We start from the raw sequence: 22,837 nt of genomic DNA, 5'->3' as shown, positions 1-22,837 counted from the left end.
CCACGAGCTAAGAAACATTTCTATATTTTTAAAGATGTTTGCTTAAAAAAAAAAAGGATGGAGATCACATGTGTCCCACAGAGCCTAAAACAAGTATTATCTGGCCCTCGTGGGGAGGAACTGCTATGGAGGAGGTGGGGCAGTGGTGAGCTTGGGAGTGGAGCATCACGGGACAGACGCTGTTCAGGGCCTGGGTGACCACCGAGGCAGTGGGCAGGGAAGAGCTGGTGCCCGCGGCTCCTCCTGCAGTCCAGTCTGATGGCTGCCAACACAGGAAGCAAGGTGACAGGAAGGGCAGAGGGGCGCCGGCCCTCAGTTCTGTGCAAGCTCCAGTTGGAGCCACTTCCTCCGGCTCCCCCAGATCCAAGCCAGTGCTGCAGCATCTGCCCCCAGGCAACTCGCCACTTGGAAGGCAGCCGGCTCTCTGCCGGGCATCTTGTCTCATGCAGGCATCCAGCTGGGTTCCTGAGGGTCCTTGGGTTCGGGTCGAGCCCCACTGGACAGGCTGTCTTCAGTTTGCCAAGGACAGTCACTGGCAGCATGTCCTGCTGGGCCACGCGCCGGAGACAGGACGCTGCTGTGGCGGAGCTGCTTCTGCTGGGGGCCTCGCCTGTCTGCCCTGGAAGCTGGGGTTGAGGTCCCAGCCAAGAAAGGCAGGACGCTCCAAGGAATTTGCTCGCTCTCAGAACCCTACATGCTGCCAATGAGCCGGGCTCGGCCTTGGCTTCCCCTCCTCCTCCCTTTCTCCTCTCCCAGGCTCTTAATGTCCTGGTCTCCGGCTCCATGGACAGCGCTCCCAGGAAAGACCTGAGCGATGGGAAGAATCCCCAGAGCCTGCAAGGAAGCTCATGTTAGGCTGGGCGGCGGTGGACGGGGGTGACAGCGCAGGCCTGCCTTGGGCTGGGAGCACACGTGCAGAGACCCGGGGGATGCCACAGAGGGGGCCACCTGGGCCGTGGTTCAGGCCACACAGTGACGGAACACTCTCCCAAGCAGCGTCTAAGGCTTTGGGGGAGAACCTCTCAGGTTCGTCCTCAGGGGCTGGGTCATTTGGAGGAGGACGGAGCCTTGGAAAGGCTGTCGAAGGTCAGCAAGACAAGGGGACAGGGCTGATGGCAGGGATGGGGGAAGTGAGAGGGCGGGGAGGAAGTGTGGGGCGGACAGGCGGCAGAGTCGGGTTACATGGGAGAAGTGACTGGAGGGGCAGGGATGAGTGCAGGAGGGGCGGAGGGAGGACAGGAGCAGAGGGCAAGGCTGGCAGTGGGGCTGAGAGCATCCTGGGACTTGCTGGGATGGGGTCGTCCGTCTCGGGGACTGCAGTGGCATCTAGTGTCTCCACTCATCTTTAATCTCGGGGCTTTCGCTGAGCCCTGGAGGCACCGCGGGAGCCTGTGGTTCTCATGGCACGGGGCGGGGGTGGGGGGAGGGCCAGATACGAATCCTTCCACGGGCGGGGGGGGACTTCAGACACTAGCCACGGAGGCTGGGGAGGGGGCGGCCAAGGCTGCTTGGCACCCTGCCAGAGACCACAGGCAAGGCAGGGCTCTTCCCAAGGAGATCTGGGTGGGGGAGGGAGATTGGGGAGGGGAAGGAAGGGGCTCGCCCGCTCAAGGGGAGGACTTACAGGAAGGATTTCATGTCCAAGCCTCGGTTTCGAATCTGCCCCACCACGTGGTCCCAGCTGCCCGGGTTGGAGCGGCTGCGGCCCCCGGCCGCCCGGTACTTGGAGCCGGCCGAGGTGCCTTGCCGAGCCTGGCCCCGGCCATAGGCCCGGGGGTTGGGGCCCGGCGCTGAGGCCGCGTGGGCCTGCAGCTGGCCCAGGCTCTGGCTGGTGGTGGGCTGGCTGGGCTGCCGGCCCCGCTGCTGCTGGCTCAGCGGCTGCTGCAGGCTCTGCTGCCGCATCAGGGTGCGGGGTCGCTGGCATTTCGGCTCTCCCGTGGAGCTGGGGATAGACTCAAGGGTAGTGGTCGTGGACAGGGTGGAGTCCTCGAAACTTGGGGCGGGTGGAGGAGAGGAGAGAAAGGAGAAGCAGGTGAAGGGATCACAGTGGAGGAGAAAGAAGCCGAGGGCCAGGGCGGGGAGGCCCCAGTGCAGGGCGCGCTCTGCCGGACCTCGCCAGGCCTCCATCGCAGGTGTCGCCGCTGCCGTCGCTGCCACCGCCTCACCCAGGAGGCCACAAAGCCCGTGCCCCTGCCCTGAGGCCCCCAGGCTGGCCCCGCCCAGCCCACCCTCTGGCCCTGGCTACCTCCTGTCTGGGCCGGCCTCTCTGCCAGTCTGAGTGGGCTGCGGAGCTGCTGTGGCTGCATGGTGCCGGCAGGTCCCAGGGCCCTGCGGCTGCCTGTGATGCTCCAGCAGGAGGGGTGGGAGGGAGCTGCCGCCGCCACCTCCTCCCGCTGTCTCAGGGGGGACACCAGCAGAGTCTGCTCAGTGCTCTGAGTACTACTGTCCTTTGGAGGCATGAGGAAATCCAGGCCAGCGCGGTGCTGGCCTAGTAATGCCTGGTGAGGCGCGGAAACCAGCAGCTCTTCTGCTGTGTCCTGGGAGGTGAGGGCTCCTTGGCCTCTGCCATGGGGCCATGGCTGCCCCGGGCCCAGGCTCTGCCCCACTCCCAGGGTTCTTTGCTTCCAAGGCCCAGCTTCCTCCAGGGTACCTGGGAAATGACCCAGCCAGAGAAGGGGACCAAGGGAGGGGAGCAGATTGAGGGGGCAACCTCAGGAACCACGCTCTGGCCACTGCACCCAGTTCTGACAGAGAACAGGGTGACTGTCCTGTCTTTCATGCATGTGGGGGGTGCCCATGTCTCCTGTGGGAAAATGCTGGGAAGTGGAGCAAGGCCAGACAGGAACTAGGACACGGCTGGCGGTCAGGGGCTGGGCGGGGTCAGAGAGACCTGAGATCCGTCTCTGCCTCTGCTAACTGTGGGACTTGGAAAAGTTACTCTGCCCGTCAGGCCCTCAGTGTCTGCATCTGCACAATGCGGGTGGCAAGAATCCCTGAGCTGTCTCTATGGCAGAGCTGCCGCGAGGGCCGGATGAGGGCTGGCTCAGGGAAGGGCTCCCGTGCAGTGGTGGGGGACAGGGGTCCTTGGTCTCTCATCGGATCACCTGCTTGCCCTGTGCACTGGCCCAGGATTCCGACACATCCCCCGGCAGGGGCAGAGCCAGGCTGTTACTGCAGCACTGCTGGGCTGAGTGAGAGGCCGGACTGGACAGTGCTGAGAAGTCCCTTCTGTTAGCCTCAGAGGGCCCAACCTCATCCTCTCTCCCTTCTCTTCATCTCCCAATCCAATAGTCTAGGGCAGGGGGTGGCACACTGCGGCCTGTGGGACAAATCTGGCCTGCCGCCTGCTTTTGTAAATAAAGTTTTATTGGAACACAGCCATTTGGCATGAGTTTCCATACTGATTATGGCTGCTTCGTATTACAAAAGCAGGACTGAGCAGTGTGAAAGAGACAGCAAGGCTTGCAAACCCTGGATGCTTCCTGTCCTGCCCTTGACTGAGAGGGTGCGGACCCCTTGTCTCGGGCCCAAGGGAGGAGGCCCTAGGGTCCTCGGGAGCTACCTGCACCACTGCACTCAGACCTCAGCTCTGCTCGCCCCCTGAACCTACCCTAGGAACCGAAAGACAACAGTTAGGCTACCCCTGTGGGCCGAGAGAGAGAAAGAGGGCAAGGGCGAAAGAGGGAGAGAAAGCGTAGAGTAAAGAGAGAACAAACGAAAGAAGGAGAAGAGAGCGAAACGTGGCTTTAGCTGGGGTCTCAGTGGGGGCAGCCCTGCCTGACTCAGGCTCGGGACCAGCTATCGCCAGGGGCAGGCTGAGGCCTGGCGGGCCAGGGAGGTCCACAGCTCCCCGAGGGGCCAGCTGGGGCAGGGGGAGGACGGCTCCTTTCTGACCTCCTTTTGGTTTCCTATCACATCCAACATTAGCCCAATTTACAGCCTCTCAGTGGCAGGAGACTAAAATTGGTCCCTGCAGGCCTGGAGCCAGTGGACGGCACAGAGGCCTAGCCAGGCTGAAGACTGGCAAGGGGCGGCCAGGGGAGGACAGAGTGGGACCAGGCTTGCTGAAGGGGGGTGGGGCTTCCCCTGGGACTCTCCTGAGAGCAAATGGCAGGGGAGAGATCAGTTTGCATCTACTCAAGACAACAAGCAACCGAGGCCTCAGGCCAGTGACCTTCGGTGGTCCCAGTGCCAGGAATCACAGGTCTTCTGTCAAGAATCAGGGAGGGGGTCCCTAAATCAGGGCAACAGGATGGCCCGACAGCCAGGAAGGGGGCAGGTCTGCTGGTCTTCAAAGCTGCTCCACTCACTCAAAATGGAACCTGCGTCCCAGTGGGTGAGAATGGTCAAAGTTCAAAGGGCGTAGAGCCTGGAAGTGCTCTTCTGGGCAAACTGGAAGTTTCTAAAAGCCAAGATGAGAATAAGGCTATTCCATGGGGTGGGGGCACTATCTGTGGAAAACAGGGGCCCATCCTATGTCCTTCACCCGAGATGGGACTGGCCACTGGACAAGCTCGGACAGCTATTAGAAAGGGAACAGCTCTTCCGCCTGGCATCCAGACCCTCTGACACCTGCAGCAGGAGCTCACTGGGGTGCAACAACCCAACCTCCAAGAATACCCAACCCCAGTATCTGGCAGTGGGACAGCTCGCTGACCAAGACTGGAACAGCCAATGGGGATGGCTGAGATGAGATGAACCAATGGGGCAGCTTGTCGGCTGCTCGTGGGTGGGCCTCTGCAACAGATGGTGCATGGTGCAAGCAAAAGCAGGACAAGCTGATGGCGCCACTGGATGGTCCAATGCTGGGTCTAGAGCCCTCTGCTGGCAATAAAGAGGAAAGACCCGGTGGCTGATGGGTGGCATAAAACATGGGCTGAAAAGTGGGCAGACTTTCTCCAAGGATGGACCCCCACAGGCCTTGCTGCCCAAGGGGGGTTGACCTGACAGTTGAGATGGGGCGTCCAACCAAAGAGGATGGGATGAGCCAGGACTGAAATGAAGCTGCCTGGGGCGGGGGGGCAGAAATGGAATGACCTGGTCATTGGTAAAAGAAGAGGTTGATGGACAGCTGCCCAGGGCTGCAATGCATGGCTGAGTTAGTCATGCCCGATGGCAAGGATGGTGGCAGAGTCTCATGAAGTGATGGAATGAGCCAGGGGCCGAGGACGGCACCTCTGGGGGCAGCAGCGGGAATGCCAGGGGTCCCGCTGCCCACCCTGGCGGGGGCAGGCCTGAGCTCATGGCTCCGGCGGCCATGGGGCGCCATCACTCACTTGGACAAGTTGAGCTTCCCTGCGGCCAGGTGGCTCTGCACCGTCCGCCAGCGGCCTCTCCCCGCCTTGCCACCGCTGCCCGGCTCGCTGGGGGCAGCCCCGCCGCTTCTCAAGGCGTCCTCTCCGGGTGGCGGCACCGGCGCCGGCTTCTCCCCCAGCCGGCCTTCCCGCTCCACCGCCAGCCCCGCCGCGGCGGCCACTTTGGCGCCCGACAGGAGGGTGCCACTGGAGGCATGCGCGGAGCAGCCAGGCCAGAGGGGCACCAGGGGTGGCGGTGGGGGAGAGAGGGCAGGCCACACATGGGGGTGGGGGCGGGGTGGAAGAGGAGGAAAAACAATGACAGGAAAAAGGAAGAAAGAGACAGTGAGAGAGCAGGAGAGACAGACGGACAAGAGACAGAGAGAGAGAGAGAGAGAGATATCAGCACTGCAAATTAACAGCGGAGCCTGCAGAGAGGAGAGAGGGGCACCGGGCGGGCTGGGGGTCGGAGAACAACGCACCACGACAACGGAGGGGGGACCCCTCCCCACCGCCTGGGGCAGGGGCGGCGGGGGTGGGGGGAGGGTAGCCACCTCCAAGTCTATCCCACAGGACAACGAAGGGTTAACGACGGAGGAAGAGCGGGCTGTCCAGGCCAGGAGGCCCCAAGGCAGGGAGAAAGAGAAAGCCGTGTTAGTCAGAGTTCATCACCACCACCACCACCACCATCACCGCCACCACCGCCACGGACCACCGACCACCGACCACCGAGCAGCCACGGCAGCAGCACACAGCAGGGAGGAAGAAGCAGCCACGACCGAGAGGGAGGGACCAAAACGGGCAACCCCATCCTGACTGCGCGGAGGGTAGGTGGGGGGGGCCGGGACCAGCTTGGGGGTGGGGTGGGGGCCAGGCGTGGCTGCCGAGGGGGGGCTCTCCTTCGTGGCTGCGAGGCTGGCCCTGGGGGCGGGGGCAGGAGAGGGGCAGGCAGGCGACGGGGGCAGGAGGGGTTGCTCGTCTCCATGGTCAGCCTGCCCATGGGGTGGGAGGCTGGTGGGGGGAGAGGAGCAGGAGGCAGAGAGGAAGTGGGGGGTGGGGGATAGGAGGACGTGCGCGGAGGAGACTGGGTACATATGATCAAATCAGGTAAAGTCACTCACTTGAGGGACAGTCGTGGGTCGCCATAAGGGGCGTAGGGTGAAATGTTTAGAATAAACTCCTTGGGAGGGTAGGAGCTCCATTTCTGCTGCACTGTGCTCTCATTGTTATTCCAAAAGTCTCTGTCTAGATCGCTGGAGGGGCAGAGAGAGAGGGGAGAAAACAGGGAGATACAAGAAGAAACAAGAACAGCTAGTCCTGCCGGGGCAGAAGGGACCTGAGACCCCAGGGCCGGGCACACAGAGCGGGGGGCTTCCAGGGTCCGTTCCTGCAGGAGGAAGAAAGGCAGGCGGGCACGGCAGCCTGTGCCTGGCACACGTACACACACACACGCACGTGCACACGGACGCACTCACACGCACACGCTGCTGAGGGCCAGGGAGAGCCTGGCAGGAAGCAGCAGAGCTGCGGGCAGACCGGAGCCTCGCACCTGGGAAGCTGGTGGGAGAGAGAGAGACGATGAGCGAGGAGGAAGGGCCAGAGGGAGGAGAGGCTGGGGCCCAGGCTTGGGGCGGGGAGGGGTGGGGGGGTAGGAGGAGGTTTCTGGACGGGAGGAGCAGAAAGGGGCTTCAGACCCTATGCCAACCCGCTGGGCCCGACCTCCGCCGGCCTCAGTCTGCCTGCCTGGGAAGAAGAATGCTGGATGTACTTAGGCCGCCGGCTCTCAGGGTGGGGCACAGGCCCTGGTTCTGGAAACCCAAGAGTCCACCTTTTCCAATTTTCCCCCCACTGAGCCACCTCTTGGGTAGCCCCGCCTCCCTTCCCATCTTCCTCCTCCTCCAGTTGGCCTGAGGTGCCCCCTCCCCCGCCACCCCGGGGCCTCCTCTGCCCTTTCTCCCGCCCTGGAGAAGCCAAGTCATACCTGGGGCTGGGGGATCTCCTTGGAGTGGGAGACACTGTACACAGTGCAAATGTGGGAACTGAGCCAGCCCCCCAGAAGCAGGAAGTGCCCAAGGCCTCTGACCCTGCTGGGACATCAAGGCACCGGGGGAACCCTTTGAATCCTTTGTCCAGCCTGCCCTTCCCTGGGGGGGACGATAATGGGCTTTGGTGTGCACCTGGCCTGCCACGTGGGGCAGTCCCTCCACGTGCCCTTGGCCCGGACCCTCACCCCAGTCCCCCTACCCCTTCTGCTCAGTGACATGTCACACCGAGGGAGCAGAGAATGTGGAGACCTCCATGTGGGGCGAGTGACAGAGCTTGAGGACAGACAGGGGGCTGGACTTGGAAACCTCGGGAGGGGCCCAGGGAGCAGGGTTGGGAACACAAGGAGGCAGCTCCCAGGCCCAGGAGCATTCCAGAAGGGAATGGGCCATAGGCATGCTGCCGGGGAAGGAGCAACTCTGGAGCGGGCTCTGCCGCCGGCCGAGGTACACGCACCATTGGCGAAGGAGCAAGGCTCCGAGAACCAAACGCGCTCTTGGAGGACTTGCTTTTCTCCCCCAGAAAGCCCGAGCTTCGCCTCGGTTCTCAGACTCAGAAACCAGGACCAAAGGGGAGAACGACAGGCCTGGAGGAGAGTGTGGCCTCGGGCCTTCCCTCCTGCGTGTAGACAGGGTCTGTCCGCGGCGCACCTTGGAAACGCCTCCCAAGCGGCTCGGTGCGCAAGAATTAAAGCCGAGGCCCTGAGCCAGCTCAGGGGGGCAGTGTGCGTAGGGGAGGCAGGCAGGCCTCCCGCAGGTGCGTCGGGTGTAGCAGAGACACAGCAGGTGGAAGGCCTCCCTTCCTTGGCTCCCTCCCGGTCTCCAAACTTGAGGGCTCTCCAACCCCAGGTCCCAGAGAACAAGGGTCCACCGGAGTTACCCTGCCAGGCTGGTGTCCCGCCCTGGGTCCCGCAGGTTTCTACTCGGGGCTGGAAAAGAGAATCTGTAATGAAGGAAGTCTGGGGAACACGGGTTCCTGCAGGGCAGGCGTTCTCAGAGCTTTAATGAGTATCCGTGAGGCCAAGAGGGGAGACAGCAGGTGGCATTCCCCAGCCATGGCACCCTTGGCTCAGAGAATAAACTAATAGCCATCTATGGGGCCCCACAGTCTGGGAAGAAGGCAGCTTCCCAGAACCCCTGATGAGGGGCTCCCATTTGGAAGGGGCTCTGGGCCGTAAGGAGTTGTACAGTGGGCAGGCTGCTTCCTGCCATCCCATTGGCCACTGGCTGGGGCTCTTTCTGCTCTTCCCGGGCCAGGGGCTAAGGCCACGTACCAGAGACGACTTGCTTCCCCTGGAGCACAGGGTCTGACAGCCCAGCAGGCAGGGGCAGGCTAGGGTTGTGGATGGCCGGGCCGCAGAGTCACAGAGAGGCAGGCTGGATGGTTGCTGCCACCCTCTTTGTCTTAGAGAGCCCTCACGGGCACTGGTCCCAGCCTGGCAGAGCCCGCGGCTTGCCCTGCTGCCCTCCCTCCCCCTTGCCGGGAATCCTGTCTCCTCTTGTGGGCCCTTTCTAGGACTCCTGGCCCTGCCACAGGCACCCCTATCCAGGAAGGTCTTGGTCACCTGGCAGAGACGGGCCCCTGCAAACGGCCAGCCTGGAGAGAGCACGGGTGCCGGGCTGCTACCACGTGGTCCCTGCCGCCTCTGCAGCAGCCCTGAGACCTGCCAGCTCCTGGCTTTGAAGACCGGAGAGTGTGCAACCAAACCCAGCTTCAAAGGCCTCCTCCCGAGCCGTCTTCCCACCCCCAGCCTCAGCCTGGCCCACCCTCCCACTTACCCCCCCTACGCCAGACACACAGTCGAGGCTTCTGAGAAGGCCCCAAATGGGGTCAGAGCAATAGATGAGCAAAGAGGAGGGGGGCAGTGGAGAAGCAGGGGGAATGGGGAGGGGGAGAACGGAGGTGGGAAGAGAGGAAAGGGGAGGAAGAAGCTGCACAGGGGAAGGGCGGGGGGAGGAGGCAGTGGGACGGGGGAGAAGCGAGGGCTTAGGGGGCTTGGCTAGATGGAGGGCTGCCCATCCCTCCCTCGGCCCCACAGAGAGGAAGGGGCCAGGGCCAGTGGCCCTCCAGCGGGAGCCTCCATTCCCAGAGCCTATGTCCCTGAGTCCCCAGCCAGGTGGGCAGTGACCTCTCTCCTGTCTCGCAGTGACCCTCAGCAATGGGCCAGCCACGGGCAGTCTGCAGGGGGAAGGCCGGCCCGCCCACAGAAGAGCTCTCCGCCCAACGTGGAAAAGAGCAGAGGCCGCAGGACCAGCACCAGCACGGCTCGGGGCCCTGGGCTTGGCTGCAGCCCTTCTAGGCCACCCTCAGAGCCCCGGTGGGATTGGAGCAAATAGCCTGAGCATACCGACAGGGCCTCTCAGCCCAGGAACAGGAGCCCAGAGGGGCTGGGGAGGGGCTGTGGGACAGTGTGTGATGAGGGCCTCACGCAGGGCCGGCATCCAGGGTGGAGTGGGGCACAGACTGTGCTGGGTGAGAGCAGCCAGAAGTGATAGGGGTCAGAAACACTGTGCAGGCCTAGGGGGTATAGGCAGAAAAGAGGAGACCCTGGGAATACCCTGAGGTGCTGGGGTATACTGGGGGGACCCAGGGAGTGGGGGAGACAGCAGGTCTGTAGGGGCAGGGGCGGCTCCTCCCACCTAGGCGGCTTGAGTGCCCCCACCCCAAATCATCAGCCTGGCACCTACTTGATGGCTTTCTTCTCACTGCGTCCACGCCCCGAGTCTGGCGTGCCCACGGTCTCCAAGGAATTCTTGTAGCGTTTGCCCTGTGGAGATAGCGCCAGGTCACTCCTAGGGGCCAGGGCTATACCCTCCTCACTGCCCTGAGCAGGGACCCCAGGAGTCAAGGGGGATGGCTGGAGTCTGGCCTTGGCCTCCAGGTCCAAGCCCACGCAGGAGGTGTCACCAGTGCGGGGGGTGCCAGCCCCACCAACACCTGCCCCCTGGTTGGCAGATCCTGTCCCATCCCCCTCTGCCTGCACCTCACGCCTGACCCCCAAGGGTCAGGCCCCTCCTGTCTGCCTGTATCCTGGGGCTCTGGCCTGACTCCCAGAAACACAGTTCCCTCTGCCACGGACAGACGGCTCTCAGGCGCCTGGCCACGTCACACTGTCCACGTCACCGCCCCCAGATGGTGGGGGTGGCATCCTGCAGGGCAAGGTTGGCAGCGGCCAGTGACGTGAGCGCAGGGGGTAGGGAGAAGGCCACATGCCAGTCCTACCTAAGGCTGTGGTGGCCACTACCTGGGGGCTCCCCTGGGGGTCCCTGCACCCTGAGGCTGTGAGGCTGGGGCAGGGCCTTTTTAAGAAGGGGTGGGTGAAGAGTGGGCAGCCTGGGTCCTTGGACAGTGCCCAGAGCTCTGCACACTAGCGGGGGGACGGGGAAGGCAGCATGGCGGGGGGCAAGGGCAGCAGGCACGCCAGGTCCTCCCAGTAGAGGAGGGGCTACGGCTGCAGTGGCAAACTGGGCCTGCTGCCGGGAAGGTGAGCACCATTCACCTTCTCGGTTTGGGTTTCTAAATTTAGCTCATGCAGAGCCCGGCCCCATTAACATTCCTGGCTGCCACCAAGCGTCCTCATGCGCACCCATGGGCCGTGGGCCCGGGCCAGGCCCAGAGCTGCTGCGGGCAGTGGGGGGACAGGAGCCGTGCAGGGGTGGGGCTGCCCCCCAGTCCATTCTCCCACTGGGCACTGGCCTGCCCCTGCCGGCGGGGGCCTGGGTGGACACACACACGCGCGCACGCGCGCGCATGCACACGCACGCCCGCACACGCACATGCTTTCCTGGCACCCGTCATGTGCACCAACACCACAGCCACAACAGTCAATTATCCCATCCTCCCTAAAGCAAAATAAGAGCCGCCACAGCCACACTCCCGTCGGCGCTGCAGCTGCAGCCCATTCTCGGCGCGGCACGGGAGCCAGGAGCTGCCTTTCTGGGCCGCGGAACTCCCAGGAAAGTGCAGGCAGTGGGTGAAAGTCCTCGTTCCTCCCCAGAGCTCTGCCTTTGGGCACCTTGGCCCCAGCCATATACACACTCCCTCTGGCACCATGGCCAAGTCCCTTCCCCTCTGGCCTCATCCCTCCCTTCTGAAGAGGTTTGGTGACACCAGGTGCACCCCTTGGAGAGTGCTGTCCTCATCCCAGGCCCGATTTCTCTGCTCACTGTCCTCGGCTCCCACCCTCTGGATCACAGCCCCTCCACAGCAGGGCTGAACGCTGTCTAGCACCTAGTGCGGAGCCCAGCACCGGGCGGCTCTCAGACATCACCTGCTGGAAGCAGCCCTTCTACGGTGCTCCCCTGCGGTCTGGGTCCCCAGCTGTTGGCTCTGAGCCAGAACTGCAAGAGTTAAACTGCAGAGGTGCTAGGACTCTGTGGGTTTGCAAAAGCTGCCCCCTCTCTTTTTTTTAAAATTTGTTTATTCGGAAGGCAGAGTTACAGAGAGGCAGAGAGAGAGAGATGTTTTCCATTCGCTGGTTCACTCCCCCATCTGGTCCCAATGGCCAGAGCTGACCTGATCTGAAGCCAGGAGCCAGGAGCTTCTTCTGGGTTTAACACATGGGTGCAGGGGCCCAAGGATTTGGGCAACTTCTACTGCCCTCCCAGGCCACAGCAGGGAGCTGGACTGGAAGTGGAGCTGCCAGGACTTGAACCAGTGGGATGCTGACACTGCAGGCGGCGACTTTACCCACTATGCCACCAGTGCCAGCCCCAAAAGCTGCCCTCTCATGGCTCTGTCACTGGTCCCTCCCATCAAAGCCCAAACAAGGGGCCAGCACTGTGGTGCAGTGAGCTAGGATGCCACCTGCAATGCTGGCATCTCGTATCTGAGTGCCAATTCCAGTCCTGGCTGCTTGGTTTCCAATCAGGCTCCCTCCTAATGCAGCTAGGAAAGCAGTGCAAGATGGCCCTGAGTGCTTGGGCCCCTGCCCTGTGCTGGAGACCCTGCTGGAGTGCCCAGCTCCTGGCTTCAGCCTGGACCAGACAGAGCCATTGTAGCCATTTGGGGAGTGAACAGCAGATGGAACAGCTCTCTTTGTCTCTCCCCCTCTCTCTGTAACTCTACATTTCAAATAAATAAAGAGATGCCAAAGCCATCTTTGGCAGGACCATCAGGTGAAGGCCCAGCCCCCACAATGCCCTGGGGAACTCAGGCAAGGTCCTCTGAGTGCATCCCCAGTGCCACCCCCATGCTCTCCTCTCTCCTGCCCTTGGCAGGATAATCTGTCTAGTTCAATGTCCTCTTCTAAGGTGGGTCAGCTGCCCCTAACCCAAGGCCAGGTAGGTCTGGGGTGACCATTTTGGCTTTACCCAGGGCATTCTGGGAGCTTCTGCAGCTCAGAGAACCCTTTCTGCTGGCTGTGACTGTTACTCCATAGGAGGAACTGAGGTACTATCGGGGCCTGGGGCCAGAGGAGTACTTGACTGGGGAGGTCAAAGATGGGGAGGGAAATTAATGGGGCTGCCCAAGATAATAGGAAAACCAGGTGGTCCAGAAGCCATGAGGCCTCTCATCAGAGAGGGGCTTGGCTAGGCTGAGCTAGCATAAGCCAGCTGAAGATTAAGGAAGTTATTAATGTTTGGAAATGGGATCTGAGCTGTCAGGGTATCACGTCACTGATGCCGAGGGCCAGGCAGGCAGGGAGAGCCCCGCAGCTGTCAGGGGAGGGGAGGCATCCTACAGACCCTTGCACAGAGCAAAGAGACAGCCTGGACAAAAAACTCCCTGGTGGGCCAGCACTATGGCGCAGCAGGTTAAGCCGCCGTCTGCAGAGCTGCCATCCCCTGTGGGCACTGGTTTGAGTCCGAGCTGCTCCATTTCCAGTTCAGCTCCCTGCTAATACATCTAGGAAAGCAGTGGAGGATGGCTCAAACCCTTGGGCCCCTGCACCCACGTAGAGACCCAGAAGAAGCCCCTGGCTCCTGGCTTTGGCCTGGTCCAGCCCTGGCTGTTGCAGCCATTTGGGGAGTGAACCAGCATATGGAATCTCCCTAACTCTGCCTTTTAAATAAATAAATAAATCTTTGAAAGAAAGGAAGGAAGGAAGACCGGCTTTCTGGCTTCTGGGACCAGAGGGGCAGGGGCTGGTTGTGGCATGGTTTGGGGAAAAAACATGGCTCTACCCAAAACAAGTCGAGAGAGAAGGGCTGTGGTCTGTCCCCTGGGAGGGCTCCAAGTTCGGGTTGCAGGAGGGGCTAGGACCCGGGAAATGGCTGGTTCTGCATCTCTAAGCAGCCCAAAGTACTTCCTGCCCTGACAGCTCCTACTAGCTACAAAAGCTGTATTTTTTGAACTCCTGTTCCCAGGCCTGGCCCCTGACTGGAGGCGAGTTGGGGTGGGAGTGGAAGCCGGCTTTCCCTGATCCTAGAAGGTGCCTCTCGCTGGACGTGCGCGTGCGCGTGCGCACGCGCACACACACACACACACACACACAGTCACCAGTGGGGTCTGTCCAGACAAGCTCCTTCCTCTGCCTGGCAATGCAGACAGACAGGCAGCCTGCAACAAGACACACAGGGCTGCAGCGCATGCGTGCAGTCATTCCTGCGGCCTGGAGGACACCCACAGCCCAAGGCACAAGGCCAAGACCCCTCTACCACCTCCTCTGAAACTCTGAGACAGGAGCCCAGGAAAAACACAGGCAGCCGGCCTGGATCCCCACACCCGCACACAGGAAGCAGGCCCCAATCACACAGGGGGAGAGAGCTGGCCTTCTCCGTGGCTCCTGCCGGGGAAGATCAAGCCCCCGGGGAGAGACAGGTGCAGTCCCCCGTGTCTGCCTTTCTGGGAAGAGGCACACTGGGTTAAAAGGTCCTTGAGGCCTCCCCATGGGTTCCTCACCAGACCCTAAGCCCTCCCCCAGGGGTCTGCTCCACAGCCCGGGGCATTGAGTGCCATGGCCACAGCCCCCCACCCCTCATCTTTAAAGACCCTCTGCAGCTGCGCAGGGCAAGATTGGGGTGCCCAGGTGCTGCACTCTGTCCTCACTTCCACCATTCCCCACGGAGTGCCTGCAGGGACCCTCTTCCCCGACCCCTGCAAAGGTCCAGCACGTCGGCGGACATCCTTACAGTCCCAAAGTCCCACCGCACCTCGGGGCTGGGCGGCAGGACACGGGCTGAGGTGGCAGGACGGGGAGGAGTCCGCCCTTGGGGACTGCGGGTTGGGTTGCGGGCGACCGGCTCCAGCCCCGCTCCCGCTCCCGCTCCCGTAGCCCTAGGGTGATGAACGTCCCTCGTGACGGCCTCGTTACTTATTGATGGCCTAATCCTGCTCGTTAATTCCCCAGCCCTCGTTAAAAATGAAAAGATGCCGTTTGTGCTTGTACAAACCCCAAGAACCAGGATGGATGTGCCGGCGGCTGGGGGCGGGCGCACGGCGCCTCCTCATTGGCCAGAACGCCCGGCCCGGCCACGCCCCCCGGGGGTGTAGGCGGAGGTGACCCGGCACGGCGCCGCGGGGGGTCCGGGCAGCGATTCTCAGTCTGCACGTGTCTGCCTGCGGCTCTCGATGCGGGAGAAGTCGCCAGCCGCGAAGAAATGGGTGAGAGACCAAGCTTGTCTGCGAGCCTGTCCCTAGGCGTGTGGCAAACGCAAGGTGCACGTGAATCGAGGGGCGTGTGCCTGACACTTTGGGCAGGTAGGTGGGTGTACTCCAGAGAATTCCAGATTCTGCAGTTGTTGGGGGAAGCAGGGGCAGGGCCCCACCCCCATCCCAGCCACCAGGAGCCCTCAGGAGCCCTCAGAGCCTCACCAGTTTGCGCTGACACCAGTGGCAGAGGCCGCAGAGGACGACAGTGACGCTAAGGCTGACGGTGATGATGGCAGAGACCAGCAGGACATCGCGGGTGGGTGCCCCTGGGGAGGACACGTACAGGTCAGACCCTCATTGGCCAGGGTTGGCCACCCCGATCAGCTGCCTTCCCCCTCCATCTGTCTCCCACAGGGACCGCTCTGAATCCAGGTTTTACTCCCAGCACTGGAAAGCCACTTTGCCCACTCTGTGCCTCGATTTGCTCATCTGTCAAATGGGAGAACTGTGTCAGCTGGCATCTTGCTGAGTCTCTCCCTGCATGGATTCTGTGTGAGTCTGTGGATCCGGGCCATCCTCCAAACTTGACACCCTCCAAGCAAGAGGTCAAGTGTGCCTCAGCCAGGGGTCCAGGGTCCGTCACAGGAGCCAGCCCCTGCTTCTGCACAGCCTTCCTGCCCACCACACCTCCATCCACCGCCCCCCGCCCCTGCCCCTGCCCCCGGCCCCACCCACACTCTGAGCCCCAAGGCCACTGAAATCTGGGTAAAGGGTTGGCCTTGGTTCTGACAATCCCTGAGGACATGTGCTTAAGTGCTTGACCAAGGCTCAACAGCCACGTGTGCAGTCGGAGGGGAATCTTTGGGACCACCCAGCCCACTGTGGCCCCCTTCCACTCGGCTCTCCTTGGCTGGAAGCACCCCTGCCCTGTCCGTCTCTCAGCGCCTGAGCGTGCCTCTCGCCTCCTGCCTCCTCGGGACCAGCCCCATGTAGGTTGTTTGCACCATCCCAAATGCTCACAGGGGCTGCCCCGCAGCTTCCGTCCCCAGCACAGAGGGGTCCTGGGCTGCAGGAGCGGAAACCATGTTCAAATCCTGCCTCTCCAAACAGTGTGGCCTTGGATAAGTCACAGAACTGCTTGGTTTTCTCTGCAAATGCGGACGCATTTCCTCTCCCGCCTTCCTCGGAGGTGGTTATAAGCATGAGCCCAAACCAGAGGTGAGGAAGGCAGGGCTCAGGCCACAAAGTGTCACACTGGGGAGCGAGCGGAGGGAGCAGGGCAGTGCAAATACGTGCATGGAGATGTCCTCAAGTCAAGAAGACGCCATGTGTTCACAGAGCAGCCTGTGTGGGCTTTCCGGTGCCAGTGACCGTGGTAATTAAAAGTTGACAATGTCTGTCTGGTCCTGGCTCCTGTGGTTTTAGCTTCTGCTTCGCTTCTTCTTCCAGTCTCTCTTGTTTTGGCCATGGAGATCTCGGGGGAGGCCCCTGGCAGGGGTCATACTTCCCCCTAGAATCCCACTGGGCTCCACCTCTCCCCAGCTTCCTAGAACCCCTAGGTCTGGGAAAAGCCCCCCAGGTGTCTGGGCCCCACCTGGCCACCTGCCAGGCCAGCCAAGCTTCTGCCTGTACCAGGTCCACAGCCTCAGCTCCCAGGGAGCCCCTGTGCCTCAGGCCCACAGCACCGATGATTCTGACCCAGACAAGCAAAGTGTAGACCCCAAGATCCTGCCCCTCTCTCCCCCAGGCTGAGGAGCACAGCTCTGCAAAGCTGTAGGTGTAGGGGCCACACCCCCGATGTTCTCAGGCCACATGGGAGGCCTCAGACTTGAACATCCAGGCTTCTGAGGTGGGGTCAGGGCAGGGCACACCCCGGGGCCGCACGGCGCAGGCAGGTGTTTCTTCCAGGCATGGGCTCTGAGCTTGCCCCAGCTCTGTGCCCTCGCTGCACCGGAAGGGTCAGGAGCACTACATGCAGATGAACCCACACTTCAGGTGAGCTCGCTTTTAAATAACGGAGATCCATTCTTATGTTGAGCACCCTTCAAGGATCATCTATTAAGGATGCACACAGGGCCAGCACTGTGGCGTAGAGGGGAAAGGGGAAAGCCACAGTCTTCAGTGCCGACATCCCGTATGGGCACCGGTTCAAGTCCCGGCCACTCCACTTCTGATCCAGCTTTCTGCTAATGCTCCTGAGAAAGCAGCAGAAGATGGTCTAAGTCCTTGGGTCCCTGCACCCACGTGGGAGACTCAGAAGAAGCTCCTGGCTCCTGGCTGCAGATGGACCCAGCTCCGGCCATTGCGGCCATTTGGAGAGTGAGCCAGTGGATTGAAGATCTCTTTCTCTCTCTGCCGCTGCCTCTCTGTAACTCTTTCAAATAAATAAAAACTTCTTAAAAAAAAAAAAAAAAGGATGTACTCTAAGGCTCTGTGTGTGTGTGTGAGTGGCAGTCTTTCTCAGATTGGGGAGACATGTAGAATTCAGCTAATAATTTCCTTGCGATTTTGCAAAAAACATTTCAAGGAGGGGATGTGTTGCTAAGGAAAGCTGGGCCCCTCTGGAACATGACCCTAGGGGCCCCTGTGGCGTGGGTGGATGCTGCCACCTTCCTGGCCGCTGACCCCTCCCCCAGATCTCCCAGGGCCCTCAGCATCCCCCAGACAGCCCTTGAAGGAAGGGGGAAACAAACGCTTGCTGCTGCAAATTGCATTGATGTTGTGAATGAAAGTGACAAGATGTCCTCAGCCTGCGTGCCCTCCAGCGATGCTGCCATCAAGGGGTGCAAGAGCGTTCTTGCCTGCCAGCCACGGCGAGCCGCCCTCAGAGCACGCAGCCGCTGTGTCTCCAGCTTGAAAGAGCCTCCAAAGTCAGGGAGTCAGGCCCCCCGGGGGCACACCCCCCCAGGACAGCCCTGTCGGTGATGGGAGCTGAGGCTGCAGCAGGAAGGTCCTCCTCGGACCGGCATCGCTAGGCAGGGCTGCGTGCCCCGCGCTGAGCTGAATCTGTCTCTTAGAACACTCCCCGTGGTCCTAAGCCTGCCCTCCGGAGCTGCAGGGAACAAGCCAGCTGCCTCTGCCACATGACAGGCTTCCAAATCCTTGGCGACAGTTCTCATGTCCCCTTCAAGTCTTCTCCAGGCACAGCCGCCCCAGTCCTCCCAACCCTTCCTCAGATGACATGCATGGCTTCAAGTCCCCTTATCGTCAGCACATTAACATTTGGGGAAGGAAAACATTGCAGCCCGAGTCAGCCTTTTGACAGGGCTGAGTTCCACAACCTACCCTTGGGCAGAGGAGACAAGGGTCCCGGAGGGTGAGACACAGACAAGGGCAGACAGATGACATCGGGAGACAGGATGAGCCAGGAGCTGGGCACAGCCTGGCCTCCTGGGCCCAGCCCCAGGGGTATCCTGGGAGGGAGGTGTGGACGCCAGCATGTTGCTGCTCCTCTGCCCAGGCCCACGGCGAGCGAGTCGGCTGGCGGGGCTCAGGATTAATGATCCAACCACATCCAACCATGTCTATGGGCAGAGCTGTGCTCCTGGCCGTGCCCCTCCCCCCAGGAGCTCTGGGGGTAAAAGCCTGCAGCCCTGGAGGTGCCCACCTCCGAGGGTGGCCGAGATGCCATGCAGTCCTTCCTTCTGTGTGGCAGCTTCGTGAGGGCATCCCTGCCTTGGGGACAGAGCCTGGTATACAGCAGATGCCCCATAAATGCTTGTCAGACAATGAATCCCAGGTCTCTAGGAATAAGGATAATAATGAAGCTACCATTTACTTATTTATTTTAAAGATTTACTTATTTATTCATTTGAAAGGCAGAGAGGAGACAGAGAGAGAGAGAGACAAAAAGACAGACTGACAATCTTCCATCTGCTGGTTCACTCCACTAATGCCTGCAACAGCCAGGGTAGACTAGGCCAAAGCCAGGAGCCAGGAGCTCCATCTGGGTCTCCCAGATGAGTGACAGGGACCCAAGCACTTGGGCCATCACCTGCTGCCTCCCAGGTACACAAGCAGGAAGCTGAATCAGAAGCAGAAGATCCAGACCTCAACCTAGTACTCAGATATGCGATGTAAGCATCCCACAAAAGGGCTTAGCCCACTATCCACAATGCCTACCCCAAAACTGCCATTTATTAAGCACCTACTGTGTACCACATGACAGGGTCCATGAAGACGCGGGCTATGTCTGCTTTGCACACTCCAGTACCCTCTATGGCAGTCTCAGTATCTGACACACTGGAGCTGCTCGGTAAATATTTGTTGAATGTTCAATGCATGCATACGTTATCTCATTTGTTTCCCAAACAAGCTGGGGAGAAGAGAGGGAGATGCTGCTCAACAGACTTTAAGAGCCTCTGTCTTTCACACATGTGTGCACACACATGTGAACACACGTGCACACACACACCAGGACCCCTTCTGTTCTTCCCCCACACCCAACTCTAACAACTTCCTGATATTTCTAGACCCAGTTGGGGCCGTTGCCGCGGCTCACTAGGCTAATCCTCCACCTAGCGGCGCAGGCACACCAGGTTCTAGTCCCAGTCGGGGCGCTGGATTCTTTACTGGTTGCCCCTCTTCCAGGCCAGCTCTCTGCTGTGGCCCGGGAGTGCAGTGGAGGATGGCCCAAGTGCTTGGGCCCTGCACCCCATGGGAGACCAGGAGAAGCACCTGGCTCCTGCCTTCGGATCAGCGCGGTGCGCCGGCCACAGCGTGCCGGCCGCGGCGGCCATTGGAGGGTGAACCAACAGCAAAAGGAAGACCTTCCTCTCTGTCTCTCTCTCTCACTATCCACTCTGCCTGTAAAAAAAAAAAAAAAGAAAAAAAGAAAAAAGAAAAAAAAGAAAAAAAAAAGAAAAGAAAAATCTGGCTAAGCTTCTTCGAAACCACACGACCTGATCTCTGCATGCCTCGGTTTCCCCGTCTGCGAGTGGAGGCTAGTAGGAGTACTGATCTCACAGGACTCTTACGCTGCTTAAAGGAATTCGCACATTTGCATGTGCTCAGCACAGTGCCCGACAAAGTAGGCGGGCGGTGAGCGCTAACTATGATAGCACTGGCATGTCGCACTCTGCATTAGGGCTATCTGGGGCTGGCCCACAACAAGTGCTCAGTGAAACACTGAGCCAGACGCTCTAGTTTTCCCCATGGGGCTGCAGAGGTCAGGGGTCACATCTGATTCAACTCTGTGTACCCCTGACTCCCTGCCCGAGGACCTGGCCCAGCGCTGGATCATGGCCCAGGGCCTCAGTGAGCACAGGGGAGGGCGGCTGAGCCATGAGGATGTGAGGTGGGGTGACAGCTGGAAGCCAGGCTGGGCCTCAGGTGTGAACTCTGGACCCTACCTGGTCTCTTGCCAGGGCTCTGCCCTCACTCCCAAATCCTTCTTATCTCCCCAGCAAGCCATGATTTATGGATGAGCAGAATCAAACGGGCTGCTGGCTGCAGAGATGCCCTGGGGAGCTGCAGGAGAGGGAACGGCTTCTGAGGGCAAACCCACCAGCTCCCAGGGGCATGCAAGGAGGGGGCTGGAGGAGGAGCAGCCGCAGGCATAGACACCACGGCTCATGTACACACACACACACACATATGCCACGGCATCTCATCCATGTGTGTGTGCGCACACACACACACACAGAGTCATGGCTATGGCCGCAAGCAGATGCCCAGCCACTCTGCCCTTCACGGGGTCTGAGGCATTCCTGGAATCCTTGCCCCATGAATTTGCCATCATTCTGCTATTCAGACTGTCCTGAGAGACACAGCAGTAGGGGTGCAGTAGGCCTGAAGGCAGATGACCTGCGTTCAAGCCCCAGCTCTGCCCCTGGCCAGCTCCAGGACCCCGGGACAAGACACATGCTGGCCCCAGATGGTGACAAGAAGTCTGCCCTCCCCTACTTGTGGCGTTGTCAGGATCAGACACGGGCTGATGCCAAAGGAGTACACACAAGGCGGTAGATACCCCAGGAAGTGTGCATGCACCACCTCCAGGACCTTGGCCGGTGTTAGCCCCATTTCACAGGGGAAGGAAGTGAGGCATGGAGAACTAGAGGCACCTGAGCCTGTCCCTTACCCTCATGAGGGGTGTGAGGGCATTGTGCTGCAGGGCACAGCGTAACCACACTCAACTTTCCAATGCAGGTGGCTTTGCATGCACTGTTCCCTCTGCTTGCAATGCCTTTCCTTCCACTCTCCGTCGTTAAGGTGCCCAAACAAAGGTGGCCTTCATCCCCCCTCCCACGACCCTTTCTGCCTCCCAGTAACTATGACAATGTGCCACTTGGGGTTGAAAACGAGCTCTTCCTATGTCCTTCCCCCGGCTGGGGGCACTTGCAGGGCTGGACCCCAGATCGCGCATCTCTGCAACCCAAGGTCCAATCCAGAAGAGAGGCTGGCTAAGCAACTGTTCAATAAATGCATGGAATAGTTCAAGGTCCCAGGGGAGCCCACCTCCTCCGGAAGCCCTCCCCAAGGACAGGCACTCACAGCAGCCTTTTCCTTTTCCAAGTTGAATGAACCAATCTTGCTCTGTCCAGTCCCCATTTTTCACAGAGGTAGACGCATCCTCCATGCAGGGGCAATGGGGTAACAGTCCGTCTCCCCATTGTCCAGGGTCTCCTACCATCTGCGGCCCAGGTCGTGGTGCAGAGAAGTCAATGCACAATCCTGGCTCTTTCTACCTGAATCCATTTGCTCCTGTACTCTCAGATGGTGACATTCAAATTCACCATTCTAGAGTTATCCCATCACCCCCAAGCCCTCCCAAACTAGACTGCTCCCTGTCCCCAAGGCTCTTTTGGGCACTCCCCTCCAGATGTTCTACACTGAACCATGCCCACAGTTCTCAGCCCCCTCTGAAGGGGAACACTCTAGTCTCCACATTACAAAGGAGGAAACAGGCTCAGAGGGTTCAACAGCTGTCCAGGAGCACACAGCAGAAAACAAGGAAAGCCAAGTTGCACCTGAGGTCTGTTGGTCCTCAAAGCCCACAGCTCTCGCTTTTGTCCCCTCCACACTAGAGGAGGCTCAGGTGCTCTAGTTCTCCATGCCTCACTTCCTTCCCCTGTGAAATGGGGCTAACACCGGCCAAGGTCCTGGAGGTGGTGCATGCACACTTCCTGGGGTGTCTACCGCCTTGTGTGTGCCTTGAAACAAGCTACTCAGGTAGGCAGGAAGGGAAGAAAGAAGCAGAGGAACAGAAACTAAAGAGCATCCAGGGGGCTGGTGCTGTGGCATAATTGGCTAAGCCTCCACCTGCGGCATCAGCATCCCATATGGGCGCCGGTTCAGGTCCTGGCTGCTTCACTTCCAATCCAGCTCTCTGCTATGGCCTGGGAAAGCAATAGAAGATGGCCCAAGTGCTTGGACCCCTGCACCCATGTGGGAGACCCATAGGAAGCTCCTGGCTCCTGGCTTAGGATTGGCCTGAACCAGCAGCTGGAAGATCTCTCTCTCTGTCTCTGTCTCTGTCTCTTCCTCTATCTGTAACTCTGCCTCTCAAATAAATAAATAAATCTTAAAAACAAACAAACAAAAAAGAGTAGCCAGGGACAGGGTTTCCATTTTCCCAAGAGTTACCCCAAGCACTTCAGAAACCCCTCCCCCCACCACGCCTTTCCTGGGGCTCCTTCCCCCTCCACTGGCCCAGGCACTGGTTTTAGGACAGCATCGGGTAAAGGCTCAGCCCACCTAAGGTCCCAGATCAGGCTGGGAGTTGAGTACCTGGGACTAAACTGGCTGGGAGCGGGAAGAAGATGAAGTGGCCCAAGATCTTGCCCAGGGCCCTATCTCTGGTACGGCCTAGGGTACAACCACTATTCCAGTGATAAAGCAAAGTTCTGGGGGTGGTTGGGGCTGCCAGCACCTTCCCATCCCGAGCCCGCCTCCTCTCGCCTGATTCTGCAGTATGCAGCGTCTCCCGCACCTCCAGTCTTTGGGGGCTTCCGGAAGACGTTCAGGGT

The 22,837-nt window shown here is 60.3% G+C and overlaps 1 protein-coding gene across 13 annotated transcripts in view; it reads right to left on the bottom strand.

Annotated features, from left to right (window-relative positions):
* Nucleotides 1-22,837, bottom strand: part of SYT7 (synaptotagmin 7) — a 65,694-nt gene that overhangs the window by 21,353 nt on the left and 21,504 nt on the right. For 2 of the 13 annotated variants that reach the window (XM_051833203.2, XM_051833205.2), the window contains exons 2-6: nt 15,093-15,196; nt 10,025-10,104; nt 6,416-6,547; nt 5,277-5,501; nt 1,625-1,993 (exon numbers count right to left, since the gene is read on the bottom strand). In XM_051833203.2, coding sequence (XP_051689163.2) covers nt 1,625-1,993; nt 5,277-5,501; nt 6,416-6,547; nt 10,025-10,104; nt 15,093-15,196 — 910 coding nt within the window. The remainder of the gene's footprint in view (nt 1-1,624; nt 1,994-5,276; nt 5,502-6,415; nt 6,548-10,024; nt 10,105-15,092; nt 15,197-22,837) is intronic. The other 11 variants (XM_070069717.1, XM_017350571.3, XM_070069723.1 and 8 more) reach the window with 9 other exon arrangements.

This window comes from Oryctolagus cuniculus, chromosome 1 (assembly GCF_964237555.1).
Source record: "Oryctolagus cuniculus chromosome 1, mOryCun1.1, whole genome shotgun sequence".
In the NCBI taxonomy this organism is placed as follows: Eukaryota; Metazoa; Chordata; class Mammalia; order Lagomorpha; family Leporidae; genus Oryctolagus; species Oryctolagus cuniculus.
This window is presented reverse-complemented; position numbering and strand designations above follow the sequence as displayed.